This window comes from Anabrus simplex, chromosome 1 (assembly GCF_040414725.1).
Source record: "Anabrus simplex isolate iqAnaSimp1 chromosome 1, ASM4041472v1, whole genome shotgun sequence".
Taxonomy (NCBI): Eukaryota; Metazoa; Arthropoda; class Insecta; order Orthoptera; family Tettigoniidae; genus Anabrus; species Anabrus simplex.
This window is the reverse complement of record NC_090265.1, coordinates 181,024,223-181,045,821: the sequence shown is the minus strand read 5'-3', so window position 1 is coordinate 181,045,821 and position 21,599 is coordinate 181,024,223. Positions and strand designations below refer to the sequence as shown.

The 21,599-nt window shown below is 38.2% G+C and overlaps 1 protein-coding gene across 2 annotated transcripts in view; it reads left to right on the top strand.

Annotated features, from left to right (window-relative positions):
- The window catches only part of LOC136859755 (aminopeptidase N), a 206,097-nt gene that overhangs the window by 159,676 nt on the left and 24,822 nt on the right, over positions 1-21,599 (top strand). For both annotated transcript variants that reach the window (XM_068225771.1, XM_068225770.1), the window contains exons 12-13: positions 5,216-5,517; positions 17,427-17,638. In XM_068225771.1, coding sequence (XP_068081872.1) covers positions 5,216-5,517; positions 17,427-17,638 — 514 coding nt within the window. The remainder of the gene's footprint in view (positions 1-5,215; positions 5,518-17,426; positions 17,639-21,599) is intronic.

Here is a 21,599-nt window from a genome sequence, read left to right as displayed (position 1 = left end):
GCCAATGCTTCAAGTTCAGAGAAGGTTTGCGGGCACGCCGCGAAACACAAATATGACCTATAGGATGGTGAAATTCCTTCCACAATAGCTTGTACAATCTGATCCTCAGGGAAGTGAAGAGCAAACACCCTAGTATAGAACTAAATATCTTGGATGAAATCTGCCAAGTTTTCATCCAAGCGCTGTACCCGATAATAGTACTTCTGAATAAGGGAGGACCTTGCCCTGGCCGGGATGAAGTTAGCTAGCAAGTGGGCGTGGAAGTCTTCAATCGATGATTGCTCGGCAATGGCTCTAACTATTTTGTCTGAGAGAATACCTATTGCATAGGGATAGATAATTTGCAAAATTTGACATGGATAAAGAGAAAAAACAAGAGCATGATCCTGAAATTCAACTAAAAATCTTAAAAATGAAATTACGTCACTGGTGGTAGTAACGGAAAACTTAGAGATACCTCTGAGCAACATTGCCAATGGATGAGGCAAGCTGCTAAACCCGGGTGACATAGTAGGTAAAGGTTTCAATGGCAAGGAAGTTAATTCAGAACGTATATTACTCAACGATGCACGGCGTTCAGACTCGTTGTCCAATGGGGCAGAGATAGTTTGAGCGGCAACGGTTATCCTATTGGCTTCTCCCTTAGGAGGCTCTTCCTCGCTACCTACATTCATCGTGGTGGGTTGATCAATTTTGGGAGGAACTTCCCCAGTTAACAATTGAGTGACCTTGCTGGATAATTCAGAAATACTTTCAAGCAACGTACTAGCTTCCTTCCTCTGAACGTCATTCAACTTCAGAGACAACAGATCGTTAACTCTATTTGAAAAATGATATAGCCTGGCTTGCACACGCTTAATTTGATTAGGAGAAGGATCATTTTCGTCAAAAAAACTAACTACCGATGCTAGCCCAGTAGTATTCTCGGTGATCGTGGAAAGAGAGTCGTCAATTTCTTTCTCTCCCAAATTGGGGATGGAAATGGGCAAATCAAGGGACTCTCTAAGCTTGTTGGTGTCTATCGCAACCGTGCCTCCAGATTGCACATTTCTGATAGTTAACTCATAGATCAACTCCTCCTTGCGCAAATAGTTAAGATGGAGAACATCGCGAGGGCCGGGCATGATGACAGAACAATTTAAAAAAAAAAATCAGAAAATTCCAGCAACTGAGAAAATTGTTAGAGTATGAATCAAAGCAATGTTTAGCCGTCAAAAGGGGCTAAATTGAGACCCATTCAACCACGCTCTGCTACCACTTGTTACCGTGTTTTTGTGGTAGTTATGCGTGAAAGAAGGTGCGGGTGTGAATGGGTCTCAAGCTACGAAATTATAGTGCATGTAAAATTAACAAGGTTATATTTTCTTTTCCAAATAAAGAAATAACAATCATGGCAGGTACAGAGTAGCAAGGCAATAAAAATACAATTACAATATTTACAGGATTTGGGCTTCGAGCCCCAGCCTCACACTTCTTGAGCAATTAGCCCAGTTTTACCCCAAACACAAGTTTCAACAGAGGGGCAGAAAACCCCATTCATGCCTAGGAGCACTTGCTCCAAAATACACAGTAAGGCCTCCTTGAGGCACGCAGAAAACAAAATTTTCGGGAAAAGAGCAACTTGCTCTCAAAATTCAGGCCTGTCAAAGGCCACACCTAATTCCACCTTCAAGCTGTCCTCCAAGGACATATACACAGGGGTAAAATACCCAACCTACTGAGGTCTATTAAATGAGAAGAAGGTTAATTACATGACCTCTAAAATAACAATTAGAGAGGAGGCGATCTGCACTCCTAATGCATTTGTTTTTAAAACCTAATCTGGCTCTAGGCCACTAATGCAAGGGCTAATCCCATACTACAGAGGTGACTTTAGAAAAGAACAATTTGCTTTACGTTAACGAAGAATAGGTTGAGAAAAATAAGTTCACCTCAAAACAATAACCTCCAGCTCGAGAGGGTTAAGCACTCTCTATCCCGATATGCAGTTTAAAGATAGAATAGATACATTTTAAGGAAGGTTACATTATGGAAAAACTTCGGACCCGCCCCGAGAGTTAAACTGCTGAGCTAGCAAAGAAAGAAGTTATTAATCGGCCATTACCTTGTTGTTGACCGCTGCCGAAGAAAGAGGCGCTTCCCGCCCCCTGCTATGTACTTTACACACTGAAAGATGGAACAGAAGTGGTGCAGAGACCCTCAAATCAGCAGTTTATATACTCTCGCGGAAAGTTCGAGGCGTTTCAGGAAGGAAAACACCCGCCCACAATCTTTTTATTGGTGGATAACGAAAACCCCTACACAAGATGAAGAAGAAACACATTATTGGTGGAAAATTAATTTAAGAAATTCGGGATTGGCTAAATTCAAAACAAGGGGAAAGAAAGGGTTAATATTGCCAAGTTAAACAATGACTGAAAGAAATTTAGCAAGGAACAAACTTTTGAAGTTAAATTTTCTCCAAAAAAAAACAGTTCTTTCACTCCGCACTAGGGTGCACTATTGTTGATCTTCAGTAGTGTCCTCTAGAAGAGAAAGTTCACACTTCTTACTACAAGCAAAACAAAAATACGTCGAAAATGACACAGTTCAAAAACTCCAAAATTTCCAGGTAGTGACATCTTCTGAGAAAGTAGAAAATTAATACCGTAGATAAAGTTCAGACTTCCTCCAGCAGAGGAGTTTCAACTGGCGCACATTTTAAATTAGCGGCGTGGAGGTGTACCACCCGGTACAGTCATTATTACCCCTTAAACGGAAAGCTGTACGAAAATTTTGCCAAAATAGTCAGTGTAGAGGCACACAGTCGTTACGATTTGATTTATATAGATAAGGAATCTTCTCCATGTAAAACACCTTTTTGGTTATGTCCGCTGGACTTAACCTGCAAAAGTGACCATTCATGATATCTCCCTTATTAATCCTCCTGACGAAAAAATGCAAATGAAAAAAAGGTTTAGAGGTGGAATTCCATCACGTTTGGTCGATTTCCAGTCAGGTTGGTCTTGTTCTGTATATATTGTGGAAGAGTAAAATCACCATTTCGGTTCCCTATAAACCGCCAGTCCATTCCGGAACATGAAATGTTATTTACATTTAAAACCTACCTTTGGACAGGTTGATGCTAAATATGAATTTTGGTTCGAATGTCTTCAGTAGTTTTCAAGTTGTAAGGAATACACTTTACACGCACCCGCTCGTGAGTTAAGTCCGATGGGACTTGTACAAAAAAACGGTCCATTAATGATATCTCCCTTATTAATCCTCGTATCGAAATGATGCACATGAGAAAAAAGGTTTAGAAATTAATTTCTACCAAGGCAGGTAGATTTAAATTAACGTTGGTTGTGTATATTTTGTGGAAGTGCAAAATCACTGTTTCGGTTTCGTATAAACCCCCAGTCAGTTCAGGGATTTAGAAACAATATTTGCCCTAAAACCTATCAAGGACAGGTGTATTCTAAATATGAGTATTGGTGGAAATACATCCAGTAGTTTGTAGCACTCGCGTACATACGGCGTAATTAAGGAAGAACATAATACAGTTAAGAAAGTTGAAAGTAATAGAAAATGGATTATAACTGAGGACAGCCAAGTTAATGTATTGGAAAATCAAATGCCCCTCAATAAATTATGCTAGTGTGAGTTATGGATATAATAAAGCGGTAACAGAGAAGAAATTTAGGTCCAGTGATTCCTAGGTAAACAAATAATAAGATGACTAATGGTGTTATTACTTAATCTATTCGAAGGCGGTTATAACATCCAACGATATTCCGCCAATATCCCGCAGATAGGCCGATTGACGCCTCTCTTGCCTTCTACCCAAGGAACAATCACGAATTTAAAAGCATGATGAGGAAAATGGCAATACGTTACTTCCCTGCTGGCATGCAGTCAGAGATGTTGCCATGGTAACCTGTAGGTTCGTTGTCGGTCTGTCGGTCACTCAATGCAGAGCATGGTACCAGCAGAAAATTGTAAATTTCTCCGTCATGTAAAGAGTAAGGTAAATTATGAACATAACGAAAGTTGTTTATAATGAAGAGACGTTTCACGTACGGTAAACGAAGTTTACAGAAAATCAATAGTATAAGAGAAAATGGAGGAAAACCATTCTGGTTTTCCTATAAACCCCCCGTCTATTCAACGATTTTAAAATGATATGCATATTGAAACCTTCCCCGGGATGAGTATACTCTAAATATGAAGTTTAGTTGAGATCTATCGAGCCGTTTCGACGTTATGGTGGAAAAACCATTCTGGTTTTCCTATAAACCCCCGTCTATTCAAAGATTTTAAAATGATATGCATATCGAAACCTTCCCCGGGATGAGTATACTCTAAATATGAAATTTGGTTGAGATATATCCAGCCGTTTCGACGTGATGGTGGAAAAACCATTCTGGTTTTCCTGTAAACCCCCGTCTATTCAAAGATTTTAAAATGATATTCATATCGAAACCTTCCCCGGGATGAGTATACTCTAAATGTGAAATTTGGTTGAGATATATCCAGCCGTTTCGACGTGATGGTGGAAAAACCATTCTGGTTTTCCTATAAACCCCCGTGTATTCAAAGATTTTAAAATGATATGCATATCGAAACCTTCCCCGGGATGAGTATACTCTAAATATGAAATTTGGTTGAGATATATCCAGCCGTTTCGACGTGATGGTGGAAAGACCATTCTGGTTTTCCTATAAACCCCCCGTGTATTCAAAGATTTTAAAATGATATGCATATCGAAACCTTCCCCGGGAGGAGTATACTCTAAATATGAAGTTTGGTTTAGATCTATCCAGCCGTTTCGACGTGATGGTGGAAAAACCATTCTGGTTTTCCTATAAACCCCCCGTGTATTCAAAGATTTTAAAATGATATGCATATCGAAACCTTCCCCGGGAGGAGTATACTCTAAATATGAAGTTTGGTTTAGATCTATCCAGCCGTTTCGACGTGATGGTGGAAAAACCATTCTGGTTTTCCTATAAACCCCCCGTGTATTCAAAGATTTTAAAATGATATGCATATCGAAACCTTCCCCGGGATGAGTATACTCTAAATATGAAGTTTGGTTGAGGTCTATCCAGCCGTTTCGACGTGATGGTGGAACAAACAGACAGACAAACAAACAGACACGAACAATTTTATTTATATAGATTATTTTTCCTATCTCTCTTCTTAAACAAATAATCATTTCTTCAATTTTCAGGCATGTTCCTTGTGAACTACGACCATACGAATTGGGAACTTCTATCACAATATCTGGATAAATCTCCATTAATCAATGGAAGAGCACTGATTCCCACAAAGACTCGATCTAAACTCCTCTGTGATGCCATTTATCTTGCTCTGAGTGGAGAATTGGACTTTCCCACTGCACTTGATATGACACTGTTTGTGAGGTATGAGAAGGAAACATCTGTGTGGACAACTATGTTGACTCTGTATGAAGTAATCTATCATGAGTTACTGCATGGATCTCATGATACTGCAGTGCTTGACAAATTTGGGGTAAGTCAAATAACATAATCGCTATTAAGTTGTCCAGAAAGATGTAGCAGAAGTAGCTTGATTGAAGACTGACTTCATCCTTAGCATAGTGTCCATTAAGATTTTTAGGTTCTGTGTATTATTTTATGCTATTGATAACTGGACTTTAAACACAGTAAAATTTATTCTTGGATCGTTCAATGCATGTAGTATGATAAAGCAATCAGGAAAGAATGCCAGAAGTATAATGGAGGAAGTTGTATCCTATCGTCCAAGATATTCTACACAGTCAGAGGAAAATTTGCCATGTTGGTCATTTAGCACAATGTATCACTGTAGATGTATTGTTTTCTGTTGCTCTGAATAGAATTTAGTTTATGTATTGTTGTTGGTTTATTGTTTTTGAATTTGTTCTAAGGAAATGTTTTCATTGTTAATTTTTATATTACATCATTGTTGTGACCATTCTTAGTGAATAATAGGTATTTTATTAACCTGCGAGTGGTCACTAGCTGAAATGTAATGTGAATGGTCTCGCATGAGACTTTCACATTAAAATAAATATGACATTTTTCACAGTTTTTTTAGGCTGAAATTTACTACTGAAATGAAACGCAAGTTCTACCTTATATATTTTAGATAAAAATGAAATGATTAGCTGTTTATTAAAGACACAAATTACTACTTAAAATAACATATGCAATGTACATAAAAATAACTTCCATCTTTGTAAAAAATCTCACACATGCATTATATCTAGTAATATTTACGTGCAAAGCAAGGTTTCTGAACACAGTAACATTTTCAAAAACAAGAAGTGCTCATAATACAGGGTCTTGTTGCGTAATGACATCTGTGGTTTTACTCTTGAGTACTTTCCACGCAGTCAGGACAGGATTCCTGTCGCCATGCATTAATTTCTGAAAACAACACTGTTGGAAATTAGACTTAAATTCAATCACATGTCAGTACATAATATTGAAAATATAAGACTTTATGACAGTCGAAATACAAAAACAAGAATGAAGTACATTAGGTCTTCTCTCAACATGTGAGTTACCTAGATTTTCTAACAGTGCTAATTCAACTAGCATTTTTCCTTGACTCAACATTTTTGAAGACACATTTATCAGTAACTGGAGAATGTTCCATGCACGACCTAAGTCAAATACTAATGCGTACAACAGGAGTAAGTTTCCCGCTCCACTTCAACATAACACCAACGTCATTAGTCACGTGATGAGAGAAACTCTCATGCAGCGCACATGGACATATAGGAAGCTTTGTTCTGACTAGGGGAGGTGGTGCTTACCCTTCAAATGTGAATCACTCTACTCACGACAGTTATAAACTCAGCTAGAAGAGGGAACAGTCACCTGCCTTTCATCACTGTGAAGTAATATCACACAGTGGCGGCTCATGCTGAATAATGTTGGTGGTTCTGCTCTATGATGCCCAGTCCATTGCAGTAGGGGCCTAAGTGTAATAGACAAATATAAATTCGTATTGCATACGGGAAGTGTCAGCTGAGCTCGTGTGAATCCGTCCACCAACTCTGCGGAAATGCTTTACTCCATGTCCTATCAGTGTGAAGTTCTCAAAAATATATAGACGTTCATCTCAATTTGTAAGACCCCGATTTCGAGGAATATTGACAATGTTGCGAAGTACATAGCGTTGCGGGATTCTTCAAGTTACAGAGTTATGTCAACAAACAACATTACATTTTCACCACAAATTATTCCAGAACGCATTGAAAACTGACCTCTTCATACAGGGCAGCATATCGCATGTTCTTCGTTATCAGAACCCAACAAAGTGTAGAGAGTATCTGCTACTAATGTGACCAAATAGTCCTTGTCAATTGTCAAATGTCAATTGACATTGCATTGCAGAAAAAACAACAATTAAAGTTATTGAAAACAAAATGTTGAGCTATTAACACATTCGTATTTACAAAGGTTCTGAGACCTGCATACATCTTTGGGAGCCGGCTTTCTTAATAGAGGGGGAACGTCACCTAATGGTACTAGCGTTTATGTTTTCAATTTCATGACTACCTAACTCGGAAGAATTCACTACCATTATGGAAAAACATAGTCATGATTACTTGTAGGCCTAAGAACTCGCTCATTCGCTTCGTACGAGAGAGAATGTTTACGGTCGTTGGATAGAATTATGCTGAAGTCATGGTCATTTACACAAAAGATAGAGAAATATACATACCCCCAATCGTAAGTTACATTGTTTGAAGACTTAACATAAACATTAAATTGATTTTGTGTTACTTAATCACAACCATCCTCTTTTAACACTCATTTATCCTGTATTTAAGCCATTTGGACTTTCTTTCTACTGAAGAGAAGCATCACAACTACACTTAGGTATGTGAGAATGTTGACATGTAAGAATTTTAAACCATATCAATATTCACACAGTTTTAAAAGTACTCTATTTACACTGATGAATACAATGGAGGGCACTTTTCCCAAACAGCTGAGATTTCAACATGCTCGCTCGCTGCAACGATTCTCTCACGGACAGTGGCGCTGGTGCTACCTGTAGCATATTATTTACTAACTCTATGGCCACGGGAATACGCCAGCCATACTGCAAGGTGTGCAGTTCATACAGAACTTTATGGGCGACTCATAGCCACCTACCGGAAGAAAGCTGTAGTTAAGTGTGCTCTCCTAATGTTCTGTCGTTCACAGATCTAAACAGGGTTGCCAGATCACCAGCAGCTGTATGGGTATCGATCTTTGGCTCGATATATACACTCAATATGAAGGATAGGATCGCTAATCGCTATATATTACCATATATCTTTCATTGTGGTGGTCAAGATAATCTGACAATAAATGGGCATAGTTTTGAGAATGTACAAAGTTTGAGTATTTGGGAACCATGTTGACAAACAATAATAGAATAAGTGAGTAGATACATCATAGAATAATAGCTGGAAACAGGGCCTATTATGCAAATCTTACATTATTTAAATCTCATCTATTGTCTAAACCTACAAAATTCAAAATATATAAGACCCTTATTAGACCTGTAGTGATATATGTCTCAGAAGATTGGAACCTTTCAGTTGATGATGCAAATAAATTAAGAATATTTGAAAGAAAGTTTATTAGACGAATATATGGCCCAATTCAAGATCAGAATGGTTGGAGGATAAGGACGAACACTGAAATACAGAACATATTGGACCAGAAGGATATAGTTAGATTTATTAAGGCACAGAGACTGCGATGGCTTGGCCATGTGGAAAGAATGGAGGAAGATCGAATGCCAAGAAAAGTAGTTGAATTGCGAAGAGATAAAAGACGGCGACAAGGAAGGCCCCATAATAGATGGAGTGATGTTGAAGCCGACCTGAGGCAATGAACATCCGCCCATGGAGACCAGCCACTCAGGATCGAAGTAGATGGCGAAGTATTGTAGAAGAGGCCAAGGATCACACAGGGCTGTAGCGCCGGATAAGTAAGTAAGATCATTTCTCGATAAGTACAAGGGAGGTTCCAACCTATTCCTAATACTACTTCAGGCAGCCCTTCCCATATACTGTAGCTCTTATAAAGACCACATAGGCAAGCTCTAATTCTCCTAGATTCAAGACTTTCTCAGTTAATAGTATTCCTCCTATCCCCGGTTATGAATGCATCGCTCTTCTTTGAACTTTTTCTGGGGAATTTATTAAACCCACCCTGTACAGATCCCAGCACGCAGATCCATATTTGAGAATCAGTCTTACCAAGCATATATAAGCTTTACTTCTGGCACAAGAATTCGCTTTCCTGAGATTCCACATAATAGAATGTAACGCTCTCCACAATTTTTTAACTACATTTTCCAATCGCTCTGACCAGTTTAAGTCTTTTCTAATGGTAACACCTAAGTACTTACAACTATCAGCTTTAATAACACTTCCCCTCCAATTTCCTAATCCCTCTTTCCTGTCATTTTCGTTTTACTGAAACACAATTTCTTGCTTTTTCCGCTGTGGATTTTCATTCAACTTTCATGCGCCCATTTTTCAATCGTATTTAAATCCTGCTGAAGCAATAGTTTATCCTCCTCTGTCTTTATCTCCTGGTATATGACGCAGTCATTGGCAAAAGGTGCACTTCCGATTTTATCGAATCAGGTATATCATTCCTGAAAAGTATGAAAAGAATTGGCCCAATAACGCTACCCTGATCCACACCAGACATAAAACTTATTGGACAAGATAACGTTTCTCCCACGTGCACCCTCTGAGTTCTTCTATTGAGGAGTTCTCTTATCCATTTCACAACTCTAATGTCAATACCCGTACGCACAAACTTGTTAAGGAGGATGTCATGTGATACCAGATCCAATGCCATAGTAAAATCAATTACTATTGCGTTAATCCTTGATCCACTGTCGAGCTTATCCGATATATCTTGACATACGGAACAGAGCTGACTTTCACAGGAGAAGCCTTCCTTAAAACCATGCTGCCCCTTAAATATCATTCCAGAATATTCCCCTTTTAACCTCAAATAATTTAGTATTAATTGCTCCATTTGTTTGCATATGATTTTTCGTCAAACTTACCAGTCTGTGGTTATTCAAGTTGCTCTTGTCACCCCCTTTGTGAATAAGAACTACAATGGCCGATATCTAATTTTCTGGAATCTTTGTATTATTCAGTGATATATTAAGGATTCTTATTAAATATGGTAGGATCGCTTCAACCCCGAGTTTAAGTGCCTCACTGGAAATAGAATCTGGCCCACAAGATTTTCTTCTTCTGAGTTTAGAAAGACCCTTATGCAATAATGCTTTAATTTGGAAATCATTATTAGTTTTCAGAAAATTGTCCCTGAATAACTGTGCCGCTGGATCAAAAACCTTTCCGTAATGCTTATTTAATGCTTCCGCTTTATCTACATCTGTTGTCGCCAATTAATCCGAAAGAGAAGGAACTGGCTTGTTCTCACCCTTCAATCTTCGTATATATTTTTCAAAAAGGGTTCCAGGAATTTTGATTTTCATTTAGGATATTGTCAAAATATTTCTCTTCAGCCACTTTCTTTTCTGCTAGCAAAAGCTTCACCAAATTTCTATACTCCGCGTTGCATGTATCGTTATTATTTCTTCTGTTGAATGCTCTCCTAGTCTTACGTTTAAGCTTCCTAATCGCGGTGTAGTATGGAGGATCTGAATTTTCCCTAATTATCCTTTTGGGTACAAATTTATTCAGCCCAGTATTTAAAATGTTTTTGAAGTTCTCCCAAATGTCGTCCATCCCCTTGCCCTCCTTTAACCAATTAGTATAGCACAACCTCAAATAGTTTTGAAAACCTACGGAGTCTCCCCTCGCATAACACCAAATAGTCTTAGAAATTCCCACATGCCTTGTATTACATGTTTCCTATGAGAGATTGAGTACCACTGCACTGTGGTCACTAATCCCCTGAATTACGTCACAAGATATAATTGTGTCATCCAGTCTGACTAGAAAAACATCTAAGAGTGCTCGTTTACATGTGTTCTTTGTAACGACTTGGGAAAAGCCATTATTCCGCTCTAATAAGTTAACTGGTTCCTGCAATAGGCCCCCTGTAGTTGACCCAGCCCAGTTTACCAACGGTAGATTTAGATCCCCTGCAATTATAGTTATTTTCCCGTAGCTTATATTTGCACATGTCATTTCTGAAAGACGAGTGATCGTGTTTAAACCTGATTTCGGCGGGCGGTAAGCTCCAATAACGACTGTATTTTGTTTATTGGGTGCATTATTTACCTCCACCCCAATTATTTTGCAGTCATTGAGAACACATTTTAATGTACTGTTTAGCTCTGACCTAACATAAATGAAAATTCCCCTTCCTTTCGACCCTCTCTCCCATCTAAACGTTAGAAATTTTGATTTGAATATTTCTGAATTATGTATATTATCTGATAACCAACTTTCCGTTCCCACAGGTCACAGGTTAGGGTCACTCGCATCGACTAAGTTTTCAAAATTTTCAATCTTATTACCAATACTTCCGCAGTTTACCTCCAACAATCTAAGAAACTTACCCGATCTGGTATCACTGCTTCTCACAATATCCTGTTGGTGGCCCTGTTGTCGTTGTAGCTGTATCGAATCTGCTCCCGCCGTGGATCATCATCTGGCTGCCTGTTCTGTGCCATAATCCGTTTGGGTGGAAAAGGACTTGGTAACCCTCGAAAAGAGTTCACCTAGTCTCGCCACTCCTCGCTGGTTCAGATGAAGTCCATCCCTGCTGAAGTCCCTGTTGTCAATCCAACTATTGCCATCTACAAGAGTGATCTGGAACTTTCGGCCACACACTGAAGCTCTTTGTTTAATCGGCCAATCTTCTTCCATGATACATCTCGTCTCCTTGGTATACCACTAATTACAAAATTTGCCTTCGGGAACTTTTTCTTACTCAAGTTCACTAGATCATAAATGTCCCCCATTATATATTCAGTCCGTTGCCTTTTTAAATCATTAGTTCCTACATAGAGAATTACTACTTCATTCCCGCCGCATTCATCCTCTATTTTCCTGTTCAACTGTTCTGCTCATATTCCCAGCATGCACATCACTTTCACTGACCTATTTTCCTGTCCTATATGCCACATGATATCACCACACAATTCACAGGTTTCATATTCTCTACAGATGAATGAGTGCCTACATTTCTCATATAAACTTCCTGTAACTTCTTTTGTAACTCAGCAATCATGAGGTTTGCTTCATTCAATTCCCGCTGTAGTTCGTCAATTTTTGCTTTGTTGCTAGTCACATTCCCATTCGTGAAATACTTGCTACATGCCATCCGTTCCTTATCACTGTCCAGGGCCTGTAGCTTACCACACTTGAAATGAAACCACATTCCACACATATAACACTTAGCACCAGATCTAAAGTTTCTCTTACACCCCATACACTTCACATTCACGTTCACTACCTCTTCTCAAACTGGTTGAATTAAATGTTGGAATAAATTGTTTAGCTTGCTGAAAAAAGTTGGAAATAAGGACTAAAAGAAGACAGTAAAACTGAAATATGTATGAAAATAACAATTATGTTTACAGTACATACCCATGGCATCTCGTAGCCTTAAATTTGTCCAAGGATAATATAAAAGTGTTTTCACCATGTGCAAACTAAAAATTTATAGAAATGTCTCTTACTGCACATAAAATTGCCATATCTTTACTTTAAAAAAGAAATTAAATGGGCTCTACTCTTCAATCAGGGAACTTCTAAAGAATATTGTTGTTGAAATCTTCAATAGTGGAAATATTCTTTCTCTGTGAAGCACTGACCCTGCATTTAACCTCTCTCCAATACTGTTTCATAAGCACTCTTTTTACAGCACTAAAACACCTGTAACGACCGAATGTTTACTGTTTGTGAAAAGATTTATAAAGAAAATCCTTATTCATGAGATATTACAGTGCATTTGGATTATGATAGCCTGATAGGCCCATTGATTTGGTGTACATAGCAGTTCTTATGAATTTCCGAAACCTACCTTGCCTTTCAGATTTTATGATTGTAATGCTTGTAGAACATAGCATGAAATCCCTACAGCAGGTCTATCATTTAGTTACACAAGACTATAAAAGTGCTCAACTACTTTTGAATCATGCCCAAAACAGAGAACAATGACTACCTGTGGATTGTTAGAAATATCATTTGTCTTCTCAGCCAGTGGGCTAAGCATAGAATTGTTGACCTTTCTATGCACATTATACATACAATGAAGTAATTATTCTGAACTGTGGCTGACATATATTTATGATAGCTGATTGACATTGTCATTTGTGTTTTGTTATTTTAGTCCCCCCATTGATTTATACTACTTGAAAATAATACTGTGACTCAGAAGCTAGCCCAGTATGATTCTCAATATACAATATGTGACAATAAAGTTCGGTGTTAGTCCTGTACTATCAACATAGATGAACAATGCGCGACAGTGACCTTACTGTCCTTCAAAATAGTCCCCTGCCATAACTATGCACTGCTGAGATTGGCGATACATGTCCTGTAAACTTTGCAAGAAGGCTTCCTTTGGGATGGTGTTCAAAACGTTGTTCCCTCGGGTAGAAATTCCTTGTGGATAATGCCTCGACTATCGAAAAAGGTGATGAGCAATGTTTTGATGCGTGACTTTTCAACTCTGACCTTTTTCTGATGAGGGGATCCCGCAGAACGCCATTCCATGCTTTTCCGTTTTGTTTCAGAGTCGTACCTGAGACATCAGGTCCCCTCCTATAACTATGCACTGCTGAGATTGGCGATACATGTCCTGGAAACTTTGCAAGAAGGCTTCCTTTGGGATGGTGTTCAAAACGTCGTTCCCTCAGGTAGAAATTCCTTGTGGATAATGCCTCGACTGTCGAAAAAGGTGATGAGCATCGTTTTGATGCGTGACTTTCTGGCTCTGACCTTTTTCCGACGAGGGGATCCTGGAGAATGCCATTCCATGCTTTGCCATTTTGTTTCAGGGTCGTACCAGAGACATCAGGTTTCATCCTCAGTGACGATACAGTTCAAGAAATTTGGTGTTGTATCCGCCATTTCGACAAAATCCTTAAAGCCTCTAAACGTGCCTGCTTCTGATCGTCAGTCAAGTGATGTGGCACAAGACGAGAACAGGTTTTACTCTTCCCTAACTTCTGGGTAATGATTTGTCACATTGATTCACAGTTAATCTGCAGTTCATCCGCTATCATGCACACAGTTAATCGCCGATCGTTCATTATTAATGTCCTCAACATCACAATGTTTTCGTCACTGACGGTGGTCGCCGGTCTTCCGCTACGGGGGTTGTCAGAAACACTTTCCCGGTCTGCTCGAAAATGGGCAAACCACTCGTACACACACTTCAAGGACAGTGCTTGATCTTCATAAACACGTTCCATCATCACATGCGTTTCTTTCAGTGTCTTGCCAAGCTTAGAACAAAACTGTACATTGATCTTTTGGTTGTTCATGTTCCCGTTCACAGTTCAGAACCAATGCACTAAACATGCACTGTGTCAAACAGGTCTTACACAGCACACACACAACGCTCAACTGAACAACATTGGGAGCAGGTGGTCAAAACCTGCTGCTACGCAGGTGCAACATTGCGTGTCGCCAGTGTTGCCGGATCGACCATTCTGACTTCATTCACCGAACTTTATTGTCACAGGTTGTATTTTGTCACACAGCAATATTTCATGACCCCTACCTCTCAGACTGTCATTCTAGCCCCAACTCAGTTCCCATTCCAATATAATCTGAATATCATAAATTAATGAATCATGTTGTTGATGATCTTCAAAATAATATTACATGGTATTTATTCCGCAGATATCTCTGCTACACTAGTTTACTCCAGAGATTAATGAGGTAAAATCATCATGAAATTTACAGACACACAGGCAGGTAGATATTCTTAGTCTCATTCGCCTGCTTTAAGAGCCATCATATAAGAAATGTGAGGTAATCACATTAATGAGGTTGTAAAAAAAAAGGGATACAGATCTCTTCACATGGTTATGAGGGTAGTAAGGATGTAAAGGAGAGGGCATATAGGTCTCTAGTAAGACCCCAGTTAGAGTATGGTTCTAGTGTATGGGATCTAAACCATGATTACTTGATACAAGAACTGGAAAAGGTCCAAAGAAAAGCAGCAAGATTTGTTCTTTGATGACTTCCAACAAAAGAGTGGTGTTACAAAAATGTTGCAAACTATGAGCTCGGAAGATTTCGGAGTAAGGAGATGAGCTTCTCAACTAAGTGGTATGTTCAAAGCTGTCAGTAGAGAGATAGTATGGAATGACATTAGCAGACAAAAAAGCTCAACTGGAGCTTTTAAAAATAGGAAATATATACAAAGATGAAGTTGGAACTCAGGAACACAAACTGGGCCAAATATTCATTTATATGACAAAGAGTAAGAGATTGGAATAATTTATCAAGGGAAATGTTCAATAAATTTACAATTTCTTTGAAAACCTTGTTACCTGGGTGACAATCCTAAATGCAGATCATTGATGACTGAATTGAAATTGAATTTTGCCTTTAATGGGATCCTTTTAATATGTCACTATTTAGATATCTGCTATTTAAGGACTACTAAATAATGATGAACCTGTAACATAATAGAATGAAAGACGAGCAACTAGATAATTGTGTTGACTGTCATGTTAGAAAAAGTGTCTCTTATCCTAATAATGAGATAAGACAGTGCAAGAATTCTCTTGATTGCAAGTGAAGTCAATGATGATCAAAGTAAGGTAGAAGGAGTTGAATGACATAATGAAGGAAAATTTACACATGTCATTTGCTAACATACAGATTTAGATATCTGCATCATTTTTAAAGGTAATTTTATAAAGTATGACATATTATTCAACTCGATTATTTATTGGACACTAATTTTTTGGGGAGAAAGAGTAGCCTGCTGGAGTGCATGAAATATAATATTAGAGGGGGTTATAAAAACTAAATGGGTACAGATAAAAGCTAAATAATGGAAGGAAAATGTTTACAGCTACCCATGGATGACATTCATGAAATAGTTATAATAGCTCTCTGAGGTTCCGTTAGGCTCCTGAGGTACCACATATTCAGTGCATAATGTAGTTACTGACAAAATATTATGGTACTCTATTTAAATGTATGATATAATTTAGTAGTGTATGAAACTGTATGAACTGTGTTCATTTTTTTAACATCTCCATCACACGTGATAACGTATTAACTTGTTGGTCACGGCAGCCTGTTAATACAGGAGGTTGTTTTTTAAAATGATAAACCTGTATATGTATTATTATTCAACTACTTTTATTAACCCGCGAGTGGTCGCTAAATGAGATTTTCTCTCACATTATTTTTTATTGTAATATCAGGCTCGGCTCCATAATACGATCTGCAGAGCTGCAGAACCAGCACAATGAAAGATATACGGTAATATATAGCGATTAGCGATCCTATCCTTCATATTGAGTGCTGCTGGTGATCTGGCAACCCAGTTGTTGTTGTTGTTGTTGTTGTTGTTGCTGTTGTTGTTGTTGTTGTTGTTGTTGTTGTTGTTGTTGTTGTTGTTACGTTTTAAGTTTACTTTATTATCATCTGTAGTATTGTAAGCTGCAGTGTTAAGTACTGGAAATATTTAAGTTGTGTGTGAATTTGTATATAAAGATGCTGGCTTTAGAAAGTTAAACTACTAGGATTTCTTGTAACATTTTCTTTCCATGGAATTGCTTATTGTACTCTTATTGTTGTAGTTGTTGTTGTTATTGGTTAATTATGTTTGAACCCTCCTTTATTATAACTTGTAACGTTAAGCTAGTAGTAAGCTCAACCTATAGTTTTCCCAGCCATAGTGTTAAGTACTGGAAATAATTTAGTTGTGTATGAAACTGTATATGATGATGCTAGATTTATAATGTTAAACTAGTAGTATTTCTTGCAATTTTTTTTTTTCCATGGAATTACATTTTGTACTCATATTGTTGTAGTTGTTGGGTAGTTATGTTTTTAGCTTTACTTTATTATCAATTGTAGTGTTCTATAGTATTGTGAACCGTAGTGTTAAGTTCTGAAAATACTTAAGTTGTGTGCGAATTTGTATATAATGATGCTGGATTTAGAAAGTTAGACTAGTAGTATTTCTTATCATATTTTCTTTCCATGGAATTGCTTGTTGTACTCTTGTTTGCTTGTTTGTTGTTGTCGTTGGGTAATTATGTTAAATTTACTTTATTATTACACTACTGTAAGTGACCATTGCCACCGGGCTATTTCCCATTTGCAATGTAAAATAAAAGTAAGTAAGTAAAGTAATGGAAGGTTATTTTTAGGTCTACAGATTCCATAAACTTAATGTGAAAAATTTAGTATTAAATTCTCAAAGAATATTCTTTGTTTGTCACAGGCTTATGTTGCATATTTGTTAACACCAGCTTATAAATCACTACAAGAAGAGAGTTTGGAAACAAAAGGGAAGAAGAAATCTTACACTGATCTACAAGTATTCCTTTCTCATGTTGGTTATAAACCAGTTCTGGAGGAATCCAGATTGCATCTTAATTTAGAGATGGTGTACAATAGCTCGTCAGAAAGAAAGAAGTTAGGAGGTGATTTGGAGTAAGTTTACAGATTAATCAAATTATTTGTTAGTTACATACAAGGGTTGTTCAATTGAAAGTGGTGGTGGTGGTGGTGGTGATTACTGTTTTAAGAGGAAGTACAACTAGGCAACCGACCTGGCAGCACTACAAATAACTGATGAGACAGCTATGAGGTGGTGGCATTGAATGGTTTGGTATTTGTAGTAACAGTTCAGAGAGCAGTCAGCCTGAGACATGCTTCCACTATGTAGAGGAAAAAGTTGAAGCAACATTCATATTTAACTGTTTCAAATGCAATGTGACATGGTTCAGTTCTTGTGCAAAGGAGGTCCTTTGACTGGGAAACTGTCACAAAGTGCGCTTGTGCTCCATGGTAATACACATCGGGCATGCTGCAAATTAATCAATGGACAATTGGTGTGGTTTTCACTGCGGCATTATGGATTACCTGCCTTACAGCCAAGGTCTCTTTGCATACAAGTCACAACTTTGGTCTGCTGAAGAAAGTCTGGAAGAGTAAGTATTTCACCACTGATCAAGTGGTTCCTGATTCTGTAGAAAAGCAGTTCAACCAGCAGCCATCATCCTTCATTGTGGAGGGAATAGAAAAACTTGTTCAGCATTGTGACAGGCACCTGAATGATGGAGATCGTTATCTGTAGAGAGTGTCGTTTTGATATAGTGTATCTTGTTCAGTACATAGAGTGCAAGTTTCTAGACATCAGTCTATGTTTCAATTGAATAACCTTTATATATTTAACCTCTTAACTGGGAAATTTATGTTAAGAAATGAATATATCTCATAAATCAAACCATAAATCAAATCTTTATTAGGCTTTGAACTGTATTGCAAAGAGAGTAATTTTTACACTAAGAAACAATCTCTAAAATAATACTTTGGTCCTATAATGCTCTACATTATCATTACATTATTTGAATGTGTTTGCCACCATAGCATAACTGTTAGTGCCATTAGCTACTTTCCTTGGAGTCCTGGGTTTGATTCCCGGTACAGTCCTAAATTTAAGAATAGCAAGAGGGTTGGGATGTAGTTAAAATTGTGTCTGAAGAGCTGCACTAACTCAGGACAAGGATATGAATATATTAATTTGAATGTGCCATTTGACAATATTGTAAACATATAATAGGAAAAGCACTAAAATTTGTAAAGGCTTTACATAAAGTTACACAATAACCCATAAGTTTACAATATACCATAGTAATACATTTTTCAACGAGTCTCTGTTTACAAAGGTAAGCCTTGAAGCATGGAGAAATTACAAAGAGAAGTGCAGAAGGCACAATAGACTTATAAAACAGAAATATTATCACACAGCATTGTGCATCAAGTATGGACACTACTGACATCTGTAAAATGGTCATTGAACTACCTTGGACAATAAAATGAGATGTTAGCTCATACCGTGCATAAGAGAAGAGTTTCTGAAGGCACTGGATGAGTTAATTCGGCATTGTCCAAGTAAGTAACAACTGTTGGTAGACAAGTTAACTCGTAATGTGCGTAATATGCAGTCCATTTCGACCATCTTTACAGTCATCATTATCAAGCAATTCCTTTGTACAAATAATTTGTAAATTCAGTGCTTTATTTAGAGCATCCGACTCATTGGATCGATTGTCAGTGTTGAGGCCTTCGGTTCAGAGGGTCCTGAGTTTTCTTCCCAGCTTGGTCAGGGATTTTAATCATGTTTGATTAATTATTCTAACTCAGGGACTGGGTGTTTCTGTTGTCCCAACACTTTCCTCTTCATATTTAGACAACCTACTGCACTACCGACCACCACAGAAACACGCAATATTGATTATATCCCTCCATATAGGATTGGCATAAGGAAGGGCATCCAGCCATAAAAGAGGGCCAAATCCATGTGTGCAACACAGTTGGCACCCGCAACCCCACAGGTGTGGGAAAAGCAGTAGTAAAGGAATAGAAGAAGTATTTTATTTATAGCCTTAACATACCAATAGTAGTCTATCATAGGGTTTTGTTATTGGATACTATAATAATAATAATAATAATAATAATAATAATAATAATAATAATAATAATAATAATAATAATAATAATAATAATAATAATAATAATAATATTTTTTAAAATATTTTTACGAGGGAAGTGTGGGAAATCTTTCATTAGACACTTGTGAGGGTCCGCACTCCACAAGCGTGTGAGATTCCTACTCACTAAAACCCACACACCCTTTTCCCACAACGTTTATCTCCACCCCGGAACTGCTCTCGCATTACTTCAGGGCGGTGTCGTGCTAATTTCTCAGGTTTCTTCTTCCTTTATTTCTCCTTACTGCCATTCATGAGCATTCATATCTCTCTTTTTCTGACGCAGGATGCCTTCTACATATACTGCTATCTGATCCCAAGATTCTTGGTTTTGTAGCATCACCTACACAATAGTTTCTGGCATCAACTCTCCTTGCTCAGTATATAAACATCTTCTCTGAGTTGACCAATGACAGCATACGAAAAATGTGTGAAATACATCGTCTATATCATTGCAATAAATACACGCCGAGTCGCTCGCTCTACCTACTCTATGTAGAAATTTCCGGAAATATCCGTGACCCGTCAATAGTTGCGTAATGTAAAATTTAACCTCGCCATGAGCTCGGGCAACCCAATCAGCTAGGTGTGGTATCAGCCGCTTAGTCCATTTTCCTCAAGGATCTTCCTCCCATCTTTGCTGCCACCGCTCCATTTGTTGCCTATAAGCTAGCTCCTTAGCGCGCTTCTTTCCCAGCTCTCCTTGAGTTCGCCAGACTTCCTGTCTCTCTAAGGCAAGTAAATCAATCGGTGCGACCGCTGCTATCGTAAGGACCGCAGGTTCGGATACTGTGCGATATGCGCTTGTAATACGCAAAGCTGATCTCCGCTGTACCGCAGCTATCCTTCGTCGGTATTTTTCAAACTTCAGAGATTCAGCCCAGACTTCGGCACCATATAGAAGTGTCGAGTGAACTATCGACAGCAGAAGTCGTCGTTTGCTAGACTTTCGGACCTTTAACGTTGCTCATTAATCTACTCAGCGCAATCGTTGTTTTCACCACCTTATATGTCACCCGTTTCATATGATCCCAAAAGGTAAGTTTGGTATCAAGTGTCACTCCGAGGTACTTTATACTTCTAGGTGTTTCGATTTCTGTTTGTCCATTATACATTGAAATGATGGTCGTGATCCTTTTTCTTGTCAAGAGAACAATCTCTGTTTTATGATCTGCCAACTGTAATCTGTGATTCGCCATCCAATCTTTCACCCATCGCATTACTTGATTTAGCTTAAATTGAGCCAACTCCAAATTTTGAGCAACTATCAAAACAGCTATATCATCAGCATAGCCCACTAGTATTGTGTCTTCCGGCATCTCTAACCTCAACAATCCATCATACACTATGTTCCACCGATTTGGACCAAGGATGGACCCTGTGCTGCACCAGCTGTGAGCCGTTTCACTCTCTGCCCATCTTCTGTGTGATATACTAGAGTACAATCTTTCAAATAATTTCTCATTATGCGCATGAGATACTCCGGTAGTTTGAAAGTATTTTGAAGCGCTTTCAATACGCCATTCCAACTTATTGAGTTGAAAGCGTTCTTAACATCCAGGGTCACAAGGAGTATCACTTTTCGAGAGTGATGATTACCCATTTGTGCCCTTTTAGCTGTATTGAACACTTCCCATACTGCATCGATTGTCGAATGTCCTCGTTGAAAACCATGTTGACAATCAGAGAGCTCCCCAGCTAGTTGAACTGCTGAAAGTATTCTTGGCTGCAAACGTTTATCTAATCCTTTACCAGCGCAGTATCCAGCATACATAAAGGCCTATAGCCCCCAGATTTTCCTTTTCTTATTAAAACTAGCTGAGCTGTTTTCCAGCGAACACTGAACACCCCCAATAGCAGGCAGTTTAATATCTCTGCTGGAATACTATCTGGCCCTG